At 39.9% G+C, this 24,675-nt stretch overlaps 1 protein-coding gene across 1 annotated transcript in view; it reads left to right on the top strand.

Moving 5' to 3' along the window:
* Positions 1-24,675, top strand: part of tmem104 (transmembrane protein 104) — a 53,733-nt gene that overhangs the window by 21,404 nt on the left and 7,654 nt on the right. Inside the window, exons 7-9 of the mRNA XM_020604928.1 lie at positions 175-274; positions 2,003-2,099; positions 21,506-21,599. Of these exons, the coding sequence (XP_020460584.1) occupies positions 175-274; positions 2,003-2,099; positions 21,506-21,599 (291 nt within the window). The remainder of the gene's footprint in view (positions 1-174; positions 275-2,002; positions 2,100-21,505; positions 21,600-24,675) is intronic.

The raw sequence follows: 24,675 nt of genomic DNA, 5'->3' as shown, positions 1-24,675 counted from the left end.
CATAAAGTTTGACCCACATGGTCTGTCAACTAATATTCATGAAGTGTTTGGAAGATGAAAAATGTGCTTCTCCATCACCTCTTGACTTCATGTCACTTTGTTTTATTCACACAGACAATCTTGCTCACATCCATGTGTCATTCATCAGTTTATCTTTTCATTTTTGTCTTTCAGTCGGTGTCAATATGTTCTACATCTGCATTATAGTTTATCTGTATGGAGACCTGGCCATCTACGCAGCAGCCGTGCCTATATCACTAATGGAGGTTGTCTGGTAAGATGAGTATACTTTATCACATTCATTCTCAGTTTTATTGTGAAATATACCTTTTCTATAGATTGTTTTTTTTTTTTAATAGTTGCCTTTCTTGAAGAGCATTTGGAACATTTTCTACTTTCTGTTTTGGCAAGACAAAGCACGTCTGTCTTCATCTCATTTGCTCCTCAGTCCACACTTTGATTCCATTGTCACCTTCTGAACTCGAGATTAAGACAATAAAGCTTTGCCGACAGAGGCCTTTAGGTCTGCTGACCTCCTATTGGTGCTGCTGGCATCTGAGTCGCCTTGACATGCTTCCAGCCAGATTTTTATTGGAACTCTTTTGGCCAGACTGGGTGACAGTAAGGTGTTTCATATGGTTTCAGACTCTGCCCCTCAGAGCCTGGACCACAGAAATAGCCATTCCCGCCTTTAGTGTTGTTTTAGTAACAAAAGTTTAGGGTGGTGACAGTCGGTGTTTCTGACAGTGATGTTTTTTTTTTAATAGTTAGACATTTTCAAAATGTTTAAGTTTTAAAGGAAGTCTAATGAACGATCTTTTATAAACTGCCCCCATTTTACCTCAGTTACTTTCTCTAACTCTGGTCAGAACAATCTGAAACTACAAGTCAGGTAAATTTGAAAACACGGTTTACTCACGCAAACAAAATAGCAAAATCTCTTCTTTGTCATACCATTTTGGTCACTAAACAACAAATCTGTTTATCACAGCCAACACAGCGACTCAAGTCAGTCAGGCAGTCTGGTCTCTTACACTGCTGATTCTCAGCTGGTTAAACCTCTATTCTGTTTTCTCCTGCTGTCTGTGATCATCAGTAATAACACTAAACACATTTGCATTAGCCCCATCTTGTGACTCATGTATTACGTACACTTGAGTGACAGACATAGTCTTCCATTAACGTGTGAAATTGAGACTTGCCAACCGTTTTAACCCCTTATCATAGTTTCATAACACTCACCCAAATTCTGAAGGTATTTTCCAATTCTCAGTAGACTCTTCTAACAATGCAGGATTAAAAATAATCCAGTCTCGTCCAGGAAAAATGTTAATTTAATCAGTTTCTTCTCATATAAACAAAGATGGTGACAGGAAATGACAGCTTTATTCTGGCTTTGAGTGAAAGTGTCTTGACGTTCAAATAAAGCGAGAGAGGCAATGTTGCTTCTCGTCGGCATCTTTTCTCAACTAAAAAGAGGTTGTTTTACCTGAGAAATGGACAAAAATGATATTTTTCATGGACAGGAACGGATTCTTTTTTGACTCCACATCGTTAAAATAACCTATGAACAATAGCACACTGATGCTGTCTTGTCATATTAAAGTCTCCCTCACTGTGGTCCAAACCTTGCTGACCTTCCAGCAAAAATAAATGTGAGTTGGAACTGCAACTTCAGATCAGTTTGTTTTGCCTAAAGGCACAAACTGCAGTTTTCTCAGTAGCATGAGCAGAACCAGCTAATGTTACTAAAGCCCCCTCTGACAGGGTTTGTGATTACTTTTTAAGTGATATTCTTAAAGTTTTCCCAGCCTCTGCTCCACACAGCATTACAGTACAGTAGCTTTCCCTTTAGCCGAGCTATCCGACTGTTTGATAACATGTGAACTCGGACATTTCACTTTACAAGTTGTAATGAGTTGTCAAGAGTTCATGCTGATCTGCAGTGTGCATCAGTTTCTCACAAGGTTGGGGTTGTTTGTGTGTGCATTGCTGTGTACAGTGGCAACCACTCCTGCAGCGCTGGAAGTGTGAAGTACAACGATACAGACCCATGCTGGGGCCCTGTCACAAGGAAAGATGCGTATCGGGTGTTTTTGGTAAGTGTTGATTCCCAACAGCATGTGCCTTTGTTTACCTTCCTGTTTTTGGGCCATTAGTTTGTAAGAGACTTTACCTGTAACTTGTCCTTTCCTTGTTCAAGATGAGCTCATCTTTTAAGGTCAGATTTTAATGTCAGAACTTAGGCTACAAATTTTACCAGCCAAGGTGGAGGGAATGTTTTTACCAGCATTTGTTTTTTGCTTGGTTTGTTCACAGCATAGCTCAAAAAGTAACAAATGGATTTGCTTTCTGTAAATCAGTGTCTGTATATTTAGACTCGCCAAAAATGATTAAAAAAGAAAGCAACGCCTCTCTCTATTACTTTAATAAACGTTGTGTTTCACAGTTCAAAATGATCAGGTAAGTGACAAGTCATTCTTGGTGAAATGATCTAGGTGATGAAGTCATGCCATTATCTGATGGGTAGCTGAGCACCGGTGACCATCTCAGTTGACAAACATGCTGTGTAGATGATTCCAGAACTACAGGTTCCGTACTATATATCAGCATACGAGCTCAGAAAGTGAAGGAGGTGAACAGTTTTCATTAGCTCCTACTCTGAACTGTGTTTACATTTTTATAGAAACAAGAATAACATTGTTGAACAGTGCTTGATTTCACAGGGGCTTTCTCCTCTTTTAAATGTGTTGTATAATAATATAGCTGCTGGACAGTGTGAAGAGTGTATTTTCAGCCCAAGCAGCTACGCTGATGTTTTCATCTCCTGTGTGAACAAGGTGTCATGTTCCAGGTTTTGCCTGCATTTCTGTCACATTCGCCTCTGACAGCATTTTCTGTCCCCTGAGTGCCTTTTTCATTCAAACTTCTTCTGACACCTTATCTGTGTGTGTGTGTGTGTGTGTGTGTGTGCGCGCGCACGCGCACATGTCCTTGAAGTCTATAGTGAGCCAAACTTTGTGCTTTCCACTCAAGTTTTTACTTTGCACAGCAAGTGATAGATGTGTTGATCTCTTCCTGTATAATTTCTCTGCCTCCTTGCTCTCTCCTCCATATCCTTGCTTATAGTTTAATAAAATGAGCTGACCCCAAATAATCTGCCAGTAAGTTAACTTTTCCCTCCTTTATCTCCTATGGGATAAGCCTCTTGTATAAGAAATTTGAAGAAAAATAAAAAGAAGCTTTTTTTTGTAATCTCTGGTCATTCGTTTACACTTAGTGTTGTAGACTCATTTCCTAGTTTCATCTTAGGAAAATTGATACAATATGTAACAATGACAAACATATTTAGCTGTGAATGATGACTAATAGGGATGCACTCATCTGACCTCTGTCCCACAGTAAAGTGATACTTAGGGCAGTGGTTTCCCCATTCTCTTTCAGCTTGTGACCCAAAAGAGAAATCTGGTCTCTCTCCGGGACCCAAACTTACAAAAATACATCACGACATGCTACAATGCCTGCATTTGTAATCTACTGATAATGAACACAATAAATACTGAATTTAAAATGTAGCCTATATGAACTATATTTATTTCATTATAAAAGTACATGACGGCAATAATGAAATTGCTGAGAGTAATGTTGAATATCTCACCCCTTTTAACAAACTTAGCTCACGAGGTAGGGCAGTCGTCTCCTGACCAGCAAGTTGGTGGTTCGACTCCCGGTCTCCCCGCATGCCTAAGTGTCCCTGAGCAAGACACTGAACCCCGAATTGCTCCCGGTGGCTTGACTAGCGCCGTTGTGTGGCAGCCTGTCGTCATCGGTGTGTGAATGGTGTATCATCTCCTGTAAAGCGCTTTGGCCAGTGTAACACACTATGCGCTATATAAATACAGTCCATTTACTATTTAAAACAAAGGTTCAGTGACACATCACCTGATCCCTGCCCACTCCTCTGATGCTGCTTTGCTCATGGTCACACACAGCGGCTGTTTATAGTCCATGGTTTACTCTTATAGTCTGTTAGCTACTATGTGCACTCAGCATCAGCCAACAAGTCCCTTTTCATTTTCTCTTGCTCCTTTTCTGCACCGTGGGTTTTTCTATCTCCAGGTTTTATTTGCTACCACATCTACTTTGCAGGTGTGAAGGCAACAGCTCTCACAGCTGTTAAGGCTGCACCAGCAGTGTCGCTGCAGCAGGTCTGTTGAATTTCTAGGATGTATAATGTCCAAGCGGTTTGCAAGTAAATCTTATTGACCCACCAGGAAAATTCACGAACTTCAGTGGAAGGTTGAGATAAGGTTTAGGAGAGAGAGAGAGAGAGTGAGAGCTTTGCTGCATCTGAGCTTAACAGATCAGCATGGAAAAAGAGCGCTCTTCTTCTTAAGTTTTTTACTCTGCCAACTGGCGACCCAGTAATAACCAGTTTGGGGAAGGCAGACTTGCGCTAGTGGCCATACAAGTAGTGCTCCGGGGTAAAATGTGAAACCTCATCAGTTTGCCGGCTTTTTTAAGCTCAGTGTAAAAGGGCTTAAATCGAAAAAGCCGCCTTGAAGGGGGGTCAATACACGGTTTTCTGCAGTCTCTGTGTGAAAGGGGCTTGTGTGACACTGATTAGGATTGTTCTTTTGTTGTAAGGTCGCATGTGACTGTAATTTGCACATTCATTCTGAACTGCATGTACAGATGTTTTTTAACTCCAGTGGCTGAAGGTATGTCATTAATATTTAATGACAGAGATTTAATGCCTTAGTTAGTAACAAAATGATTTGCTACATGCAATATTTCACAAAGACCATCTGAAAGAACAAGGGCCAAAACTGTATGTTTGTTACAGTAATGTTTTGTAACCTTGATGCCACCATAATGTCTTATTAATTTAATCGATCACTTGCTTCATTCATTAAATAAATCAAAAATCACTCAAGGGTAATGATCCTGGTAGCACGCTCTATGCTAGCTGGACTGGCTCTTCACTCCACTCTGTCTTTGTGTGTGTGTGTGTGTGTGTGTGTGTGTGTGTGTGTGTGTGTGTGTGTGTGTGTGTGTACATGCCTGTGCAGGGTCAGAGGCTCTGTCCTAAAGACACAGCCCAGACTCTGAGTGATGACTCTAAATAATTGACTATTTCTCATCAGCTATGCTCTACCCTGTGGAAAGAGCTATGAAAACCCATCACACCCAGGATGCGCCTGTACTGCTTTGTATTCTCAGTGATACATTGTGAGCTGGGCTGCAAGGACAAGGTGCCCTTCTTCCACTGTGTTGTCCATTTCTGTAATGGACCATTTTCGCTCAGGTCTTCCAGGGCTACACAGTTTCAAGAGGAGTCATTCAGGGACTCTGTTCAAAATTGCTATCTGAAAAGCACAGTTTTATTTTATATAATTCTGATCTTTCTCATCTTTTTTCTCTTAGTGAGTCAGAGGGTGATTCACGAGTTATTAGGTAAATTAATGTTCAGTAATATTGACACTAACACAAAAAGCATCAGTGTTTGTGTCTCTGACCAAACCACCAATAAAGAGAATAAGAAATAAATGTGTGCAAAGCCGGAGTTTTTAACCTACTGAGGCTTCATGACTCCAGGATGTAGACTCATATGGTATCAGGCTAATATAAGAAGAGATACATAGTTTTAGTGGCATGACGGGGTCAAATTACTTAAATGACAAAACAATATAACAGTGTTTATGTAATATTGGGCTAAACAAATGTTATTCAACTCCTCCTGTTTAATTGCATTGTACTGTACTGTAAGTCAGTCAGTACCAACAGTTTCAGTGTTATGTTTGGGTTACAGGGTGATAAAGGAGCAGCTTGGTTGTGTCCATGAGACTCACTAGGGTGAAGCTAGAGACATCCAAAACTTTCTTTCAGTATAAAACGAGATTTGAGAGCAGCCTCATTATGGTGTTGCTCTAAAGAGCTTTAATCCATGTGTGGGTGATTGATGCTGTGAGAGGGACAGAGGGTGTTTTGGTGATGGACGCTCTTGTGAATCTTGCAGAATAAATAGTTGTCCATGCTTTTACTCACTCCTTTACTACTACTGGTCTTCATGGTGGTCTAACAGCCCGTGCTCTGTATTGAGTTCTGTATGCCTGGCAGTCCCAGAATTTAAGGATAACCACAAATACTGTCACAGTGGTCAAATCTCAGATTTCATCTAATAACAAAAATGGGAAAAACACAAAGTCCTTCAACTCTGAGCTAGAACATGTAAAAGTTTGACTTTTTACTTCATAAATAACTTAAAACAACATACTGATTATCAGAATTGTTGACTAATCTTCTGATGATAGAATAATCACTTAAACTTATCAGAAATCCATCTCTCTCTTAAAAAGAGACTGTTTCACAGCCAGGATTGTTAACACAGCTTCATGTCCATTGACCTTATTCAGTGGTGTCCATTCTGTCTGGATGTGGTGTTTTAACGTTTGTGTCTGTGAACAGTTTTGGTAGGTTTCCACAGGGTTTCTTCACTGTGTTTGCATTGCTTTCTTCACCATGGACAACAGATTGTGGGTTATTTTTAGGCTTGTGAACAGCTGTCCCTGTACAGATGCATGGACCAGATAATAAGTATAGAACAGAAACCCCCAGATTCTCTGCTCGTTATCTTGGGGGATTTTAACAGCGCAAACATGACCCACAAATTGTCCAAATACAGACATGTCAGTTGCCCCACCAGGGACAAAAACACACTGGACTACTGCTATACTTTAATTAAGATCAAGATGGGCTTAAGAAAAATCATTTACCATGATTTTCTGTTGACTGATTCTCCTGTTTTCTGAGTCGATGGCTCAAGGTTTTTCTCCCAATATCTACAATATTTGTCATCTTGGGGGATGTGAAAGAGAGAGGGAGGCTATTGCATAGCAGAGCACTCAGTGTTGATCCTGGCCCTTTACACAGCTTGAATTGAAAAGATTCAATGACCGTGAAACAGTGGGGTCCTTCTGGGTTTTTGTTGAGCTCCAACAGAGATTTCTGAGACCTCAGTTAAACTTCCCTGTCCTTGATTGTACCCCTGCTAAGTGTTCTTTGTGATTTTCACTGCAGGGGCTTTGCCACAGTGGCTAGCCAAGCAGTGGTTGGTATGCTCCACCCTGCTGGACAGCCAACATATTTTAAATGGCTGATGTATTTTTCTCTTAGTATGTGGGAAGCGATGGAAAATCGATGCATTATAGAGTATGAGCTCAAAGGCACATTATGCTTACACTGCACTGTTCACTTTTTATCTTCATACGGATGTTTCAGTGAACAGTGTGCATCTATGGAAGCATATACTGCATCATGTATTGAGATTAAGTTAATTTTGAAGTACAGGCACAGTTGTTGCCCATCCCCCAAAAGTTCAGAAATAAACCTTGCAAGTATAAACAGTAGAGAGAAACGTATAAGAGAGAAACACTGGTGTAAATTGAATTTTCATGCATTAAAGAGCTACACTGACTTATAGGCAATTGTTATTGGTTGATTATATCATTCTTAATCTTTCCTGATTTATCATGGAAGAATCAAAGCCCTATCTGGTGTTAAATGATCATCTTGACTATATGCGTTTGATGACTTATCATCTTTGTTAATTACTTGCTGAAAACGGTGAAATTATTACCGAATAGAATGATGACCAAAAGTATGGAGATAAGGTCCAAATTGTATTGTTTGCTATGTGAAACTGAAATATGGAGAGAAACGGTTTTTCATCCTCCTGGACAAACAGTGGTAACAGAAAGTTTCATATTTTACCGGTGTCAGAATAATTTTTCTGATCTGACAATGAGTACTTAAGAGCCTCAACTGCCATCTGAGAAATCTGCTACACAGTAAGAAAGGAGGTATATGCTCTGTTGTTGCATGGCAGCGACATTCACAGTCAAGACTGGAGCTGTGTGCAGATGACATTGCAGATGGTTTAACAGAGATTATCACAGCAGGAGAAGTGCGTGACCTGCAGTGCACATGAGGTGAGTCCACTCTACACAACAGCAGGAAGCTATAGGAGAGCAGCAGATTAGGACAAAGAAGAGATGCACTGGTGGTGTTGGAATGACTGGTGGTGACTGGTGACAGGGGAACTATTGTAGAGGATTTTCCTGATCAGGCACTTAATGGGTTTACAAACCCTCTAGCAGCCAGAGAGGTTATGACTCTGTCAGAATCAGAGCAAATGGAGCCACAAAACCTTAACTCAGTGATTATTAATGTAATTATGATGATATGGGCCTTAAAAGAGTCATTTTAACAAACACCATTGTTTTCCTAATTCTAATATGCTCTGAAAGAAATGTAATTGCAGCCGCATGCTCTGAAAATTGGTGCTGAACATACTGTATCATTAAAACAGTCACAGAACTTTTCTCTTCATCCATCAAAATTCCCAGTCTTGCCATACAGTATCTATTTGTACTGACTAAGGCACTTTCATCTTTTTATGGCTATGTTTAGGCACACAGCACTTAGGGAGTGATCATGATACTTGCCGTCCACCCCAGCTACCTCCTGGCATTTCCAATGCTGTTAATGAATGTAGTGCTTCATTAAGTCACAAATAGAGTTGCCTCTGAACAGGGTCCAGCCAGTGATTTACACACACACACAATGTAATATGGAAAACAGTTTAGTAGTGCATGTATCTCTAGGAGACGTGGGTGAACGGTGAGACTGTTTTCCACTTACCGTACACCAGGTTTGCTACTTACAGAAATGTCTTCCTACTTCTCACCGCATACTGTACATGGGTGTCAGTATTTGTGTGTTAAGCAAATATCGTCCATATCAACTCAACTTTAATACTGACAATCTACAATCCCTATTTGCAACTTTCTTGCCACCTAATATACTGTATGTTTGGTGGCTATATTTTAATGTGGCAACAGCTGTTTGTTTGCATCTCTCCTTGGAGGATAAGATAAAGTAAATGTACTACATTTCTCCCGTTTCTGCTTCAACAAGTTTTTTCCAGTGTGGTGATTTTCTTTCTCTTTTTGGAATGAGATGGAACAGAGGAAAGACAAATATGCATGCCCAATACGAGAAGCACAAAGCTGGTTTTCTGGTACAAGGACATTTCAGAATGGTGTAATGGTCTCATTTGCTGAAGGCAAATGAACGTGATTGAAATGTACAGCAGTTGGTGGCCGAGTTTAAAATGCAGACAGGTTAACAATAGCCATCCATATACCCTTGACCTCATTTGTGGGTTTTTGGTACATTGTAGTTTGCCACTGCAGCAGCAGTCCACCTAAGAGTTTGTCTGAATCGATTGAGTAGCTAGGTCATGATGCTCCATGGTCGCAGAGAGCAGCTACTTAGGTGCTGTCCACTGACCTGTGGTGTCCTCCTCCAAAGTAGAGAATAACATATCCAGTCATTGTCTTTTCCAGTTATGGCTTAGCAAAATGTTTTTGTTTATGTATTGCTTTATATTTTCATCATGGCCAAGGAAGGGAAGTGTCATACCTACTAGACACACTGTAATGCACCTCCTCCTCCTCTTCAGTCTCCTCCTTCTGTCCTCCTTTTACAATAGTGGAGTGAAATAGCCACTGTCTGATTAAGCCAAAGGTGGATTATCATTTCTCATTTTCACCCCAGATGTGTCCCAGGCTGATCATAAATCTTCACTGTGTGCTGTTGTTGTTCATCATTTTTACTCTGATTGGTGTGTAAAGCATTTTTTTTATCTTTTTGAGGAGCAGAACAGTGTATTATGGGTTTTAATTACACAAATGTCTTTGAAACAGCAGCCTGCTCAAAGCCACAGTGTCTACAGCAAATGAATGCTCATCTGTGTTTACTTTGACAAGTGATTGTCTTACTTTTAGTGGAGTTGATGCCTGTGAATAAATGTTTTCAAGTACAACTTTAGAAGGTTTTGTTGAGTTAGCAGTTGGATGTATAACCACATAGTTTCTTTTCAAAATATTACAAATTGTTTGGCTTGTGACCCTTCCCAAAAGCAACATTCATTTTGGTTTCTTTCACATTTCAGATGTGTATGACTTGTTAGCACTTCCACCAAAGAGACATTTTCCTTCACATGGCTTTGTTTAAACAACAGTGTGAGGCTCAAACAAGTCAAATTATCTGACACTTCACAAAAACGGATTAGAGTATTTTCATAAAAGTTACTACAGTGTTTTATAGGCATAAATATACCCCAACAGAGGTGCTTTTCTCTAACGTTCCAAAGCTTACAATCTGGCATCTACATCCCTGCTTCACTCTTTCAGTGGAGTGATTGGTCAGCAGTGTGGAGGTGAGAGATTAACAGGGTTTGAAACTTTGAATTTCAAATTGAACCACTCTAAAGATGCTCTATTTTCATGGGACAAAGCTTGCTAAGCGGAACTGCTTTTCTTAGTTTTTGCTTCTCTGAATGATCTTTGCTTAATTGTCATTGAGTTTGTAAACAAGACCCTTAGCAAAATGTGACCTTGTTGTGGAAAGGTGAGAGCTCCCTACAGAAAGACTTTTCGTTTTAATGGAAGTTAGGGAAGTGGAACATCCTAATCACCTGCTAAATGACACGGCAGATGACCAATGTGTGATTAACATTTACACCTGGATTCTGCCGTAAACAATCCAGACAACTCCATATGTGTGCTTGCATATTACACTAGTCTTTTGTTGACAGTGATGACGTGTGATGTGATTTAGTAGCACTGCAATGAAATAAAGGTGTCCCTGCTTTATGTATTTTTTCTCTCACGTTGGCTCTGTGTTCTAAAGTTGAATGTCACATAGTTAATCTTCCCTGACTTGTGGTGGGTGATATTATCCACAGTCCTTGGATTGCATTAAACCTGCATGCAATAAGCCAGTCAGAACTGAACCCGAAAACTTTACACTCTTTGTTTTGTACTTTGCTTTGTTTAGTCATGCATCTCTATTCAAGGATAAGGTGCACGGCACTTTGTCTTGGGAAACACAGTTGTACATTGTACTTGCATATATGCCCTCGCTTTCTCTTTCCTCCACCTCCCCTTTTGTCTGCATTGGTTTCTTTCCTCTCATACAGTCCTATCTTTAAGAGGACACTTCAGTCTGCTGGGCCACATGCTTAATCAACAGTATAGCCTACTGTTTTTGATGCGTGATCACACACACACACACGCAATTCTGAGTGAATTACCACAGAATTATTCAGTCGGACTAATCAGCTGTTCTGGAACCCAAAATTCAGAGTTTCTGATCTAAGACAGCGATTTAATCAGGCCGATCTTCGGTGTTTTTAGATAATTTGCATTGGCCAATGTTTGTGTTCACGAGGCTGATTAACACAAACCGTCTGCAGGCATCCTTGTCAGTGTCTTTTCATACAGTAGAAATTTTTTCATTATTTGTGGACATTTTTTTTAAATAAGGGGAATGCAGAGTGTAGCAAACAGAAAATGCTCATTTTGTATTTTCGGATGCTTTAAATAATTCTGTTTTCATAATTCTTTAGTCTTAAATGTTTAAGTTCAGAACATTTCTCTCATTTGTGATTATTGCTGTATTTTATCAGAAATCAAAGGAAACTAAAACATGTTTGGCAATTTATGTCGACCATCGGCCTCCCCACTCTCTAAAGATTGGAGCTGGCATGAGTCACTGAAAATTACGTATTGGTTGACTGGTAGTTTTAGAGTTTGTTGAATCAGCTTTCTGGAATTACCACCCAGACCTCTATATGCCACAGTCCCAGCAATGTAAACATTAGAGGACATTGGTAGCGCTCACTGTAGCTGGAGAGATTTACCCCACAATGGCTTTACTGCTTCAGATGATGAGTCATGTACTTGGAGCCATGTTCAATGACACAGAAGACCCCTGAAGTGAATCCATTGCACCTCTATACATTGCTGTGCAGCCTGGTTAACATGGTGCATCTGGTGTGTACTGTGGTGTCTGGATATGTTTGATCAGCCAAGTTGTCCGAGTGTTGATATAAGAACAATATCTTATGTGCTAGGCTGTTGAGTTATTATACAAAATAATGCTAGACCTAGACTGACAGAAGGTCCTTCAGTGAGTTGAATCATCTTCCTCTGGGCCTGACAGGCCATCACCAGTGGTTTGCTAGCTTCCTGGAGTCTGCTTTATTTTTCTTTTGGATGCAAGGCATGTTCAGAAGGAGACAACATTTATTCATATATACATATGTGTGTTGGAGTAGAGTATTTTTGTATGCTTGTCTTTGTGGAAGTTGAGTTTGATAGTGACCCAAAGACCCAGGGGTGAGTGCAGCTTCCAGAGCTGTCACAGAGATGGATGGAGGGACTTCTGTTGGCAGCAGATAAGCCCTTCATTGTGGTCATTCTTTAACAATCTCATAAACACACAAAATATGCAGACACACTCAGAAAAATTAACATTGAACCTAATTTGATTTCTTAAAATTCAGACAAAATAAATATATAAGATATTACAAAAGCTGACTAGTTAATAAGATATGGAAAGGACTCGTAAGACTCTTCTACTCATCTTTATGTACAGGATCCTGTGGAACTGCCAACACTTACCACTCATTTTGATGATCTGTCAACACTTTGAAATGGCTCCTAGACAAAGGCGCGTTTTGAAAAAAAAAAAAAAAAAGAAACCCAGTAAGTGCAACATGATTTCATGAGGCTGTCAGTTTCACATTTAGGTTTGCTTTCATTTGTTTCCTCCTGCGGTCGTGCAGTGACTTTGAGTTTCCTGCACTGTGGCTGGTCATAATTCAGAAGCCCAGTTCAGGCCGTGTATGTAGCAAATATTTCCTGTAACATTTACAAACAGCAGTAAAAGGCCAAATTCAAGAAAATCTGTCGAGGCAATGTGCAGTTTTTGTTATAGGTGAGTTTCTCTTTTGGCCGAGTTTGATGTAGTTTGGACATCTAGTTCCTAAAGTTCTTTATTTCTTGTGTATGCACTGAACCATTCACATTGCACCTACAGAGTACGCTTGTCCTCATTAAATGGACGAAATAAGGTTTAAACATGTATCTTAACTGTTGTCAAGTCCTGGTGGTTTGTTCTTTTTATATGTGCAAAACTTTGTCACTCAGACTGGCAGCTGACTATTACATTCATTGATTAATCCATTTATTTATTTATTTATTTTACTGTTTTGATAAATTGATTAACCTTTTAATCTAGGAAATTCGAGAAAATAATGAAAATGTCATAATAGCCCGAGGGAGGTAAAAAGCTTGTTTTGTTGAGCAGCCAGAAGCCCAAAGATTTTCAATTTATGAGTACATGGACAATGATATAAAACATAAACTGTCACACTTAAAGATAGTTAATTGTACTCATTAACTGGTTTTTGAAATATGACGTGATAGCCTGTGCTAAATTACGCTGAAGATAGACTGTCTGTCATCCTGGCAAGCACGTAGTCCCAATATGGCTTTAACTGTGGCGTGTTGCCTCTGGCCCCCTCTCAGTTATCTGCCTCTACTCACAACCCCTTCCCCCATCATGCTGCGGGGACCTTTGTCTTACTTCTTTTTCCTTATTATTGCTATCACAGGGGTTTATACATATCTCCTGGGTTTTTATGGCCTATTATGTCATTTCTATTTCATACCACCGTGGTCAGGTTGCCCTCAAGGCTTTTGACCAATTGGTCAAACACTTAAGGTAATGAATTTCCCCATCATATCCTTGCAAAAGGCTTCTAGTTCTGTAATATTCTTTGGTCGTCTTGCATGCACAGCTCTTTTAAGATCTACCCACAAATTTTCAATGATGTTTAAATCAGGGGACTGTGATGGCCATTCCAAAACCTTCAGCCTGCGTCTCTTGAGGTATTCCATAGTGGATTTCGAGGTATGTTTAGGATCATTGTCCTGTTGTAGAAGCCATCCTCTTTTCAGCTTCAGCTTTTTTACAGATGGTGTGATGTTTGCTTCCAGAATTTGCTGGTATTTAGTGGAATCCATTCTTCCCTCCACCCGTGCAATGTTTCCTGTGCCACTGGCTGCAACACAACCCCAGAGCATGATAGATCCACCCCCATGCTTAATAGTTGGCAAGGTGTTCTTTTCATGAAATGCTGCTCCTTTTTTTCTCCAAACATGCCTTTGCTGATTGTGTCCAAAGAGTTCTATTTTAACTTCATCAGTCCACAGCACTTGTTTCCAAAACGCATCGGGCTTCTGTAGATGTCCTGTTGCATACTTCAGACGTTGGATTTTATGATGGGGACGCAGATAAGGTTTTCTTCTGCTGACTCTTCCATGAAGGCCTTGTCTGTGCAAGCATCGCTGCACAGTGGAACGGTGCACCACCACTCCTGAGTCTGCTAAATCTTCCTGCAGGTTTTTTGCAGTCAAATGGGGGTTTTGATTTGTCTTTCTGACCAGCATACGAGCAGTTCTGTCCGAGAGTTTTCTTGGTCTTCCAGATCTCATCTTGACCTCCACAGTTCCCCTGATCTGCCATCTCTTAATTACATTTCTTACTGTGGAAACTGCAAGCTGACAACGCTTTGCTATCTTCTTGTAGCCTTCTCCTGCATTGTGGGCATCAATAACTTTCATTTTCAGGGTCTTACACAGCTGCTTAGAGGAACCCATGGTTGCTGGGTGTCCACAAGTGTGTGCACAAGGTTTGAAGAGTCAAAGTATTTGTACAGCTTTGAAATTGGCATTTACCAATGACAGCTGTTGCTGTGCATCAGATCTAACGAGCTGATTAAGGTCTGATACCTTGTGAGAGACTTTGAGACTCTGGAACTCTTAGGGTGCCCAAACTTTTGCACCATGCCATAATAATGTTTTTATTTTTTATTTTTGTTCAATTTATGGCATAAGAAGTAACTATGCATCACTGTTTGCTGAAAATATTGTGCATTTTTTCCATTTCCAAGAGAAACTGTGTTAACATCTGTTCAAATAAAAAATCACCAAAATCTGTTATTTATCAAGGGGTGCCTAAACTTTTGCATAAGACTGTATCTCCTGGGTTTTTATGGCCTATTATGTCATTTCTATTTCATACCACCGTGGTCAGGTTGCCCTCAAGGCTTTTGACCAATGCCAAGGTAATGAATTTCCCCATCATGTCCAGCATTCTGTTTTGTTCTGTGTTTTTGTCATGACCACACACAAACCTAACTATGGATAGTTTTGTTTGACTATGTACCATAATGAATAATTGGCTCATTACTCTTTGGTGATTAATTGCAGTCCTAATCAGCCCTAATGAATCATTTCTCTCAAACTTTGTAGATTGGGGAAAAAAGTCTTTCATTGTTTGACTCTATTTTATAAACTTAAGGACTTTAATTAACGATAAATGATGCATGTAGTTGTACAGGTCTTAAACTACTGAAGTTTTAGTATCTGTTCTGAAGCAGCCCAGATATGTGTTTCAACTGGTGAAGAGCTGCCTTTATTGCAACTACATGGAGCATGTTTCTGTTCAGAAATGTATCTTGTCATAAATTATACCTGGAATTTTCTTACTTTCAACTTCTCTAAGCAGGCAATGTTGTTATAATAATGAAAAAGTGAATGCATAATGATCTGCAGTATATGGCCGGGATCTTGAGACTATGGCAGTTGGGAATTATAATCCTTCTTTCTCTGTTTGACTGTCAGGGGATTGTCAGTGTTCATGCTGGACCTACCGCACAGAATCACCAGTGCGCTTATGATTTTCATTGCTGTACTTTGTTCCTAGTGTCACCTCTGTTCACCCTCTGGGTTTTTTACTGTTACCCTCTAGGCATCAGAAAAATACTGGCCAAAATCTTTTACCGGCCTGAACACTGATTTCGCAGTTGTCTGATACCTGGCAGCTTGGTAGTCATGAACAAAGCATTCACATGGCTCTCTTGGAAATATATTCAGCTGCAGTCACATCCAAGAGCTTTAGGACATCTGTGCCATCACACAGTATCTGCTAACCCTACAGAAAATAACAGAAAAATATGCAGATTAATTACTTAGAAACTGGTGGATGAACAGGGGTCGACTTATAGAGCTCAACTGTGATGGACGAAGAGCCTGCACAACACGTGGCTCAGGAGAAATACTCACATATGTGGCGATTTATGAGACCAGTGGACTGGCACATGAGCTCTGAGTGATACACGCTAATGCCAAGTAAATGTCCCTCCATACTCTCTGCACAAATCCAAAACACTGGTCTTTATAGACTTTTATAGTGATTGACACTTACAGCCTGAGTTGCCATTTGGCGGCAGGTTTTCACCATTATTCAGATCATTCACCATATCTAAGCCCCATTAATCTTTTACTCCCCAATTATAACTTTGCAGCATCAGAGAGTGTGCTGGAAAAGTAGCTGCAAAGTGCTGTTATTTTGTTACTTTTTAGTTTTTTCCTTTATTAGACGGGATAGTAGAGAGCCGACAGGAAATGAGGGGAGAAAGATGGGGGATTATGTGCAATAAAGGTTCCCGGCCAGACTGGAACCAGAGGCTTTATGGTTACGTGGTCAGCGTTTGAAACCCCTAAGCCACAAGGATGCCACAGGGACTTTGTTCTCTTCTTCAAAAAGTTTTCATTATCTATATGTAAAACAAAAAAAACGCAAGGTGATTTTGCTGAAAATGACTTTATGATCTGTTGTCCACACTCAGTAGGAGGCCACTGCTGTTTTCTTTGGGAGTTTTTTGACCATATGAAGTAACCCTGGCTGTTTACAAGTGTTGTTTACTGCCATACGGAGAGGTGGAAAACAGAGAACTAGGTTTCAGAAACAGCTGGCAGCAGGTTGTTGGGCCCTCTGGCTCTGACATAATGATAAAAAGATGTCCTCTGAGTGTTGCAGTGTTTTGGGTCATAGCCTGTAATGAGACCTTGGTATAACAATGAGGCCTAGTGTGTTATATGGAGCCAAAGAGTTTGAATGAGAATGAAACTGGATTCAGGTTGTGGCACCTTTTGTCTGACCAGTAAAGTGGTGTTTGTTTATTTTAACAACATTGGACAGACTTTGGCTGATCATTCAGCCTGGTGTTTGCTGTCTTTACGGCATCATTGTACTCTGTGATTATAGACTTGTGTCTTCTGCTTCTGTTGATTTTATGGTTTGTACCAGCTCTCCTTATGCTCACAGCTTATTTCACAACAGGGAATCCCACACTGATCATCAAATGTTTATGCTGTACATTTTAATGGTGCCATTTAATATTAGAGTGGCGTGAAGGCCCTGAAATTGGAGTTAAAACAGAATAAACAGAATATCATGTTGTACCAAGACGTACACTTTATAAGTTGTCCAACATTGGTATAGTACATTTACAGTTAATTGTAAAAATGATAAAACTTCCCTGCTTTCTTTAAATGATCAAGTGGCTGTGAACTTATGATGAAGTTATGCAAGAATCTTTTTTGCTTCAGTATTTCCTGGTTCACCTTTAGTCAGTAAGAGAAGTAATAGGATATATTTCAGTGTGTATGGATCCATCTCTGCCTTACTCACCTTTGCAGACCATCTCAGACCCACCGTTTATTGCATTTCGCTGAAGTGTGTGTGATTGCAGCCAGTGACGTAGCTGTTGCTGAACATGTCTCGTACTGAGAAGGAGAAAAGGCTTTTTTAAAGAATGTCTTTGTTGTTAAAAGTGAAATGTTCATAGTTGATGAGTGTGCTGCTCTGGAGGAGCGAAAACCCATCAGCTAGCCGAGGAATAAGGAATAAGGGAAAACATCTCTTCGAAATGGATTCGTGCCGCTTTTCTCTCGACTGAATTTGTTTTTGTTTATTGAGCCATTTATTAAGCTGAGCACGAAACGTAGGCAGTTTTTGTGGCAAGGAAGCAAAAATGCAGACAAACATCTCTGTGTTGGCTCTGAAAGCACCAGTAAGATGAAATGGCTAGAACAGCCTGAACAAAGTATTAAATGAATAAATGCATTGGAACCAAGTCATTCAATCTGTCTGCGTTATGAAATTCTAGTTCCATTCATCTCTTGTTCTCCTGTGTCTGGCGATAGTTGATATTGCTGTACATATCCAACTGAGGGAAATCATGGACACTGAAACTAAAAGTTTATACCATGTACGGTACAGCATTCTACTTACTTTTTAAAATCATTAAACACAGGGTCATATGACGCTGAGACAATCGTATCATTACGGTAGTTTTATGTAGAAAAGGTTACATTTTGGAAAGAAGGTTTCAGTAGCTGTGCGTACCTCTTTCTCTGAGGCTTCCTTTATATATTTGCCTGGTTGGCACAAGTGCAAAACAGATTATGTAGCACTTCACATCATCATCATCATCATTGCAATTAAAGAAAACCTAAATTGGGAGCAACTAGATTTATTACTTAATGAGAACAGTATTTCTGGTGGTGGTTATAAGATGTCTGTCATAAGAGGTGTACACTATGAATGGGTATAGACAATGTATATATGGAGTGTTGACTTTAGATTATCAGTAGCTATTCTTTTCTTTTATTCTGTGCCTTCCTCTGTTTCATGTGCAGCTCTACTGCTTCTGTGGACAGTTTTTTAGACAATGAAAGCTTTCCTGTCTCTGCTCTCTGAGTACTACTTCTTTCAATTTTAATTTATGCTCTCATTGTCTAGTTAATGGACTATCTAGGTGGTTTTACATGATTTAGCCCATTAACTTCACAGATTTTACACATTACATTGGTGCTGGCCATTTTCATAAGTATAAAAATGAATAAAGATATGCTTTAAAAATGGTGAACAGAAGAGATAGTTGCAACTGTAGGACATGCACAAAAGCACACAGTTATTAAGAGAGGATTCTTCATCCTGGATAACTAGAGTCTTCATCATCATTAACTAGGGGTCATCAGTATCATTGCATTTTAAGAATTACTGTATGATAAAATGTGGTCATTTTCTTTCTGTAGAGGCTGTTGAATCTACTTCTGTTAGTTTTACCATTTCTCAAACTGAATTTGACTTGTTTGTACATTATCTGTTGAGGCTGCTGCAGAAAAATTAATATACTTTACCTCTGCTGTCTGGGATTTTTCCTCCCTGTGTTGCTGTTGACCATCTATGCTCTCTGACTGTGACGGACGTTTCCTGACGATGTATATAAATAGCTGGACGTATGAAATGCTTTCAGTAAAATAGCACAAAATAACAAACACATTTGAGGGGGTTCAGTGTCTTGTCCAAGGACACTTCATCCAGGACATTAACCTGCATTAAGATCTGTCTGTGCTGGAGCTGATATTGTATGTAAGTGTCTTATTAGCTGTTGTGTTTGTAGTCTGCAGACTAAGGCTTTGGGACTGAGAAGTGCTCTCAAATTACCAGGCTGGTCATTAGTTGTGGCAGTCACTTGTATTCAGTCATTATATTGAGTAAGTAATTTTAAATAAGCATGACAAATGTGTGTCAAACTTAAATATATCTACACCTATAGGCCCAGGTTGATGTCATGCAAAGTGATCGTTACACCGTGCTGACCCATTCAAGCCTGAAATACTGCTGTCTGTCAGCCAGCTGCCATTAATTTCACTTTTTCTTCAGACACATCTGTCTTCATAATAGTTGATTCATTACCTTCAGTGGGTGCCACAGATTTATGCTTTGGCTCGGCTTGAGTTTAGGCTGCATTTTGCCAAGAAGACAGCTGGTATGACCTTAGTATATAGACACATGGGCATCATCATAATTCAGCAGAGTTAAAGGCTATTATTTTCTCTCTCATACCCACAGATACTCCAGCTGTTCATATGTACTGTACATCTTGGAAACAGCTGACTCTTCCTGTGTCCAAACTTCCCTTGTTCCCTAATTCGTGAGTTCAAACATGTGTAGGAAACAGTCTGTAGTGTACGGCTGAATACTTTTGGAAACCTTAGGTCACTGCACGAAAGACTAATTTAGAGCAATGGTTGCCCAAAATGGCTTGTCACGGTTACGTTTATAAATATGTCTTATTATATACAAACAGCTTACATTTATGTTAAAGTTTATGTTCTCTAAGTTGGGGTGGGACTTATACATTAATATAGTCAGGCCGTTCTTAGTCAAGAGTTTGTAATTTGTTATGGCAAACGACCAATATTAATTATTGAAACTTAAGATGTTGGCGGATCACCACAGTTATTACAGTTCCGCTTGCGGGGAAGATGAACAGCTGAACCGTATTTAATTACAATCCATCCAAAACCTGTGAAAATAAGACCACAAATGTTGACCTCATGGCAGTGCTAAAGGACAAGTCATAAAAACCTGTATGATTCATCCACTGGAGAGTGTGAATGTTTGTACAAATGTTCATACTGTAGTAATTGACTCAATCATTATTGGAGATATTTCAGTCTGGACTAAAGTGTTGGGCTGACTGACAGACCAACACTCCCCGATAGAGTCATACCACGGAGAGAATGTCCTGTGAACCTAGACTCAATATAGCGTTTTCTTCCAAATCAAAACCTAAATGCCAAAAAAGTTCATCCACTTTCAGCGATGGATTGGTGAATTGAAGTTTGTCACAGCTTTTGAAGTTTATTATTAACATGCTTGATTTTTTTTTTATATCAAGTTATGCTGCTGAAATATGTTTTGTGTTGAAAGTTTCTTCCTAGCACAAGGGTAGTCGCCCTGAACCTGAGTCTTTTCATGCCCTCTTTTTTTTTTCTTCTACATGCCCAAAGCTGAACTAATATCTTATTCTGTGTTCTCACAGAGATGTGTTTGTAAGTGCGTGTCTGTCTGTAGGTAGTCTGTTCGATGGGAGGGTAAGGTCCCTCTTTGAATCCCTGCAGGCTGCTCTTCAGATGAGCAAGCACGCTAGTGACTGCCTCTGAGATCACACGCCACTCAAACTGTGCAGTCAGACCTCAGAGTGTCAGAGACTGGGGATAATGGGAAGAAATGGATGAAGAGAATAAGTTTGCAGGTGTGGAGGAGGAGTGATGGGGAACTGATGGAATTGGAGCTACAGTAGCTGAGCTGCTGCCACTGGTTGGTGCTCCGGATAGCGAAAGTATCTGGAGGTTTTGTTGTACTGTGGATTGGTCCACCGGTTCATCAGCTCACCCTGTCTTTGAGAGGGTTCATGAGATTTTGCCAGCCCTTGGGGAATGGTGCATCTCAACAGCCTTTCAAAATTACACATCAAGGGAAAAATTGCAATTGCAAGTAGTCTGCACTTGTGTGCAGTCAGAAATCCAGCTCTACTGACTTTATATTCACTATGAAATAAAAAAAAAAAAGTAGGACAATAAATGCTCATGTTTAAGAAGCTGAAACTAGTAAATGTCCAAAATTTGTACTCACTGACAACCTCTGACAGCATCACGTGGAGTAAGGGGCATTTTACTGTTATTTCCTTGGTTTCTTTGTATTTGCCTGCTCTTATTATTGGATCTTAAAGGAAGGGGTTCTCACTAGAACACCTATCATTCCTGTGAACACTCTCAAATTGATGTAAGCTGTATTTTGATTGTTTGCCCTTTCTGGAGCTAGGTGATCCTTTCTGCCATACACAGATATTGTAATATTCACACCTTCTTTCTTTCCCTTTCTGCAGAGTGTGTTCACTCTTCTGTTGGGGCCTTTTACCTTCTTCAGTGCCCAGAAGACTAAATATCTTCAGATTCTCACCTCAGTTATGCGCTGGATTGGTAAGAATAAACAAATCTCACTAACATATTCAGTTGAAGTTTTTTTGTCTTTGCCTCTCACCCTTCTCTTCCTTTTTTCTAATTGCCTTTGCTTTCTTCCAGCCTTAACTTTCTGTCTTCCCCCCCCCATTTCATTTATCCCTCCCTCCCTCTTGCCTTCACCTGTGCGGCTGTGGCGCTCTGGGCTGCCCATCATGGCTCGGTCCTGCTCTTTGTCTTTCCCATCTCCTCTCATTCCGCAGCCTGACAGGCTTGACAGTCTATCCCAAGCTTGATTGGACCGTCACTCAACAGGGTGACAGACAAAAATAAACCACCCACCTGGGGTTCGCGGTTAAAATCATACACCACCACTGAGTCATGGTCAGGGCTCTTTACAGCACATGAGAATGATTCAAAACGACTCCAGTGGATGCTCTGTGTTCATGTGTTTGAGCAAAAACATGAGGAAACGAGTTCCGGCAGCCAGTTTTGTTTTTTTTATGTTTTAAAATCAGAAAATCATAATGAATGTTTTTCTTCCTGGTTTACCTTAGTCTGTCACAAGATGTTGACCACAAAATTTACATAGAATTAGCCAAGCCCATAATTTCTCTCAGTAAAATACAGTGTATATTGCTGAGGTACTGCATTTAGCAAGATCACCAGTGATTTCAGAGGAAATTCAAATAACATGCAAAACGCCACTGAATTTGAGCAGACTTTTCTTTTGCTGTGAACACAGGACTAGGTCTAGAATTAAGGTAATAATTCTGTACATAGCCTGAGACCAGGCAGACTGCTCATCTTTCCAGCTGGGTTCCGAAGGGAAGCAGGGTTCACAAATGTCACAAGAATATAAGACTCCAGCACACATACACCATGAAATCTTTTATTTTATTTTATTTTATTTTTTTAAATTTTATTTATTAACTTACACATGTAATTGCAACCTGCAGTTACTCACCATTCTGGTTCCTCCTGCAGTCACCTGTGCTGCCCTGTGTTGGGGACAGTGGGCTTGATGTCAGGGTTAGCAGCCAGCTGGTGCACTGGAGCCCTACCTCCCATCCTCCTGTCGTGGCCGTTGCTGCTAAACTCTAGTCACCTCTTTATCCTGTGAGCCTTGCTTTGCACACCAAACATGAGTGATGGCGTGACTGCCTGCTGCTGTGCTACCTGTGACGTGCTGTGATTTTCAGCTGTGGAGCCAGTGTGCTACCTGTGACGTGCTGTGATTTTTAGCTGTGGAGCCAATAGCCCAGATCAGTGTGACACCTTTTGTACAAAGCAGTGCTCCTGACTGTGCTCATTTTACTTCTTTTCCCAGATGTGCCGCATAATTGTTCCTAAATGAAAGTGTAAAGGGCAGCATTCTATAGACTGTAATGCTTACATTTATTGTCCACAGTGGTGAAAACATCATAATGCTAAGTAAAACTAAACCACTTTAGAAAAGCTGTGAGATCAGAACAGGGTCTGTCATCTTTTCACATATGGAAACACATCACCATAACCCTCTGTGGTTCAGTGGCTCTTACCCCCCTCATCGCTGTGTCCCTCCACTAACTATGGTTGGTTTGGCCCTGCGGCTCCGCCACCCGGTTTCCGTTTATCATCCTGTATATCCTATTAACTTCCTTAAATACTAAGGCAGCAGCAGTTAAAGTTTCGTGTAAATTAAAACAGCACTAAAATGGGCAATATAAATACAAATTGAATGTGTAGTGTCTTCAACATATAACTTTCCCTGCACATTTATAATGATAAGTAATGTTACAAAATGCTGTAGTCAGCCTCTTAATTTTCTGCCTTGTGCCTGCTGTCAGCATGAGGTATCATTATCAGCTCTCCACAAGAACACCTCCACAACACTGAGAGTAGTAGAGAGCTTCTCTAATTGATACTGTGAGGAAGAGAAGAAGTTAACCTCCTCTTCCCTCTGTCTTAGAGTATTGATCACTGCTGTCTAAGTCTGCTGTGATATGGCAGTACCTGCTTAGAGCCTCAGCGGTTGTTTTTTTTTGTCACTTTTAACTGTTGAGTTGGTGAGAGATGGATCAACTGCCACATTTATATCACAGGAAACCCACCAGAGATTTTTGTCTGGTGTTCCTTATTGAAACAGTCATCTTAGGACTGGTTTTGATTTTATTTCCTGAATGAAACTATATTTTTCTTCCAAAAACAGCTTGTGCAAGCTTTTTATTTATAAGACCTTACATTTTCTGCCAAACAGTTTTTACATACTGACGTTGTAAATACTGTGCCAATAAAAAATAGATTTAAAGTTTTCATTTCAGACACTTTTGCTTTGACATTAAAGAAACTTTTTCTATCGATGGGTGTGAAACAAAAAAACAAAACAAAACAACCACATTACACTAAATCTACTTGGTTCAGTATTTAGGAAACCTTTCCTTTTGCTTGCCTTTATATAAACGTAAGGTTTACTTTCCCATAATAAAATACAGACTCTTTAAAATTATATTTGGGTTTACACAAAAATTTTATGGGCAACAAAATTTTGCATCATTGCATGTTCAGAGTAACCCTGACTGTGATAATATTTATGTGAAAGGCAGTAAACTATACTGCTTCCCTTCTTTAGTACTGAGAAAAGAATAACTGTAACCCAGCGACTCATAGCTTTTGAGTGATCATTTATAACATTCTTAGTTTACTAAAACATTGTATAAGCAGCTAAGGAAGCACCTGCAGGGATTTTCGCAGCGGCCCAGTGCCATTTTAAACGGATGAGGGATGGATATAATGTTTTGAAAAGGTCAGCGAGACTTTGGTGGCTGGCAGAGCTCAGTTTGTCCAGAGCATGCGGCTCACAGGATGATGGTGGCATATGACTGACTCTTAATGAAATGTCCAGCAGCGCCACAGTTCAGAGATCCGGAAAAATTACATTTTAGGGGATAAAAACACCATTCATTTTCTGTCTTTCATGACACTCCTGTTGTCAGCTGAAGACTAAAGCATCAGACTTTTGTTTTTTGTTTTTTTCTCTCGAGTGTGGCTAAATATCGACTTGATCATGCACACTGACTTCCAGGTTTTTTTTTTTTTTAGTAACTTTGTTTTACTT

This window comes from Monopterus albus, unplaced genomic scaffold (genome assembly GCF_001952655.1).
Source record: "Monopterus albus unplaced genomic scaffold, M_albus_1.0 scaffold68.1, whole genome shotgun sequence".
Taxonomy (NCBI): domain Eukaryota; kingdom Metazoa; phylum Chordata; class Actinopteri; order Synbranchiformes; family Synbranchidae; genus Monopterus; species Monopterus albus.
Note: the sequence above shows the minus strand (reverse complement) of the source record. Positions and strands in the feature narration are given on the sequence as shown.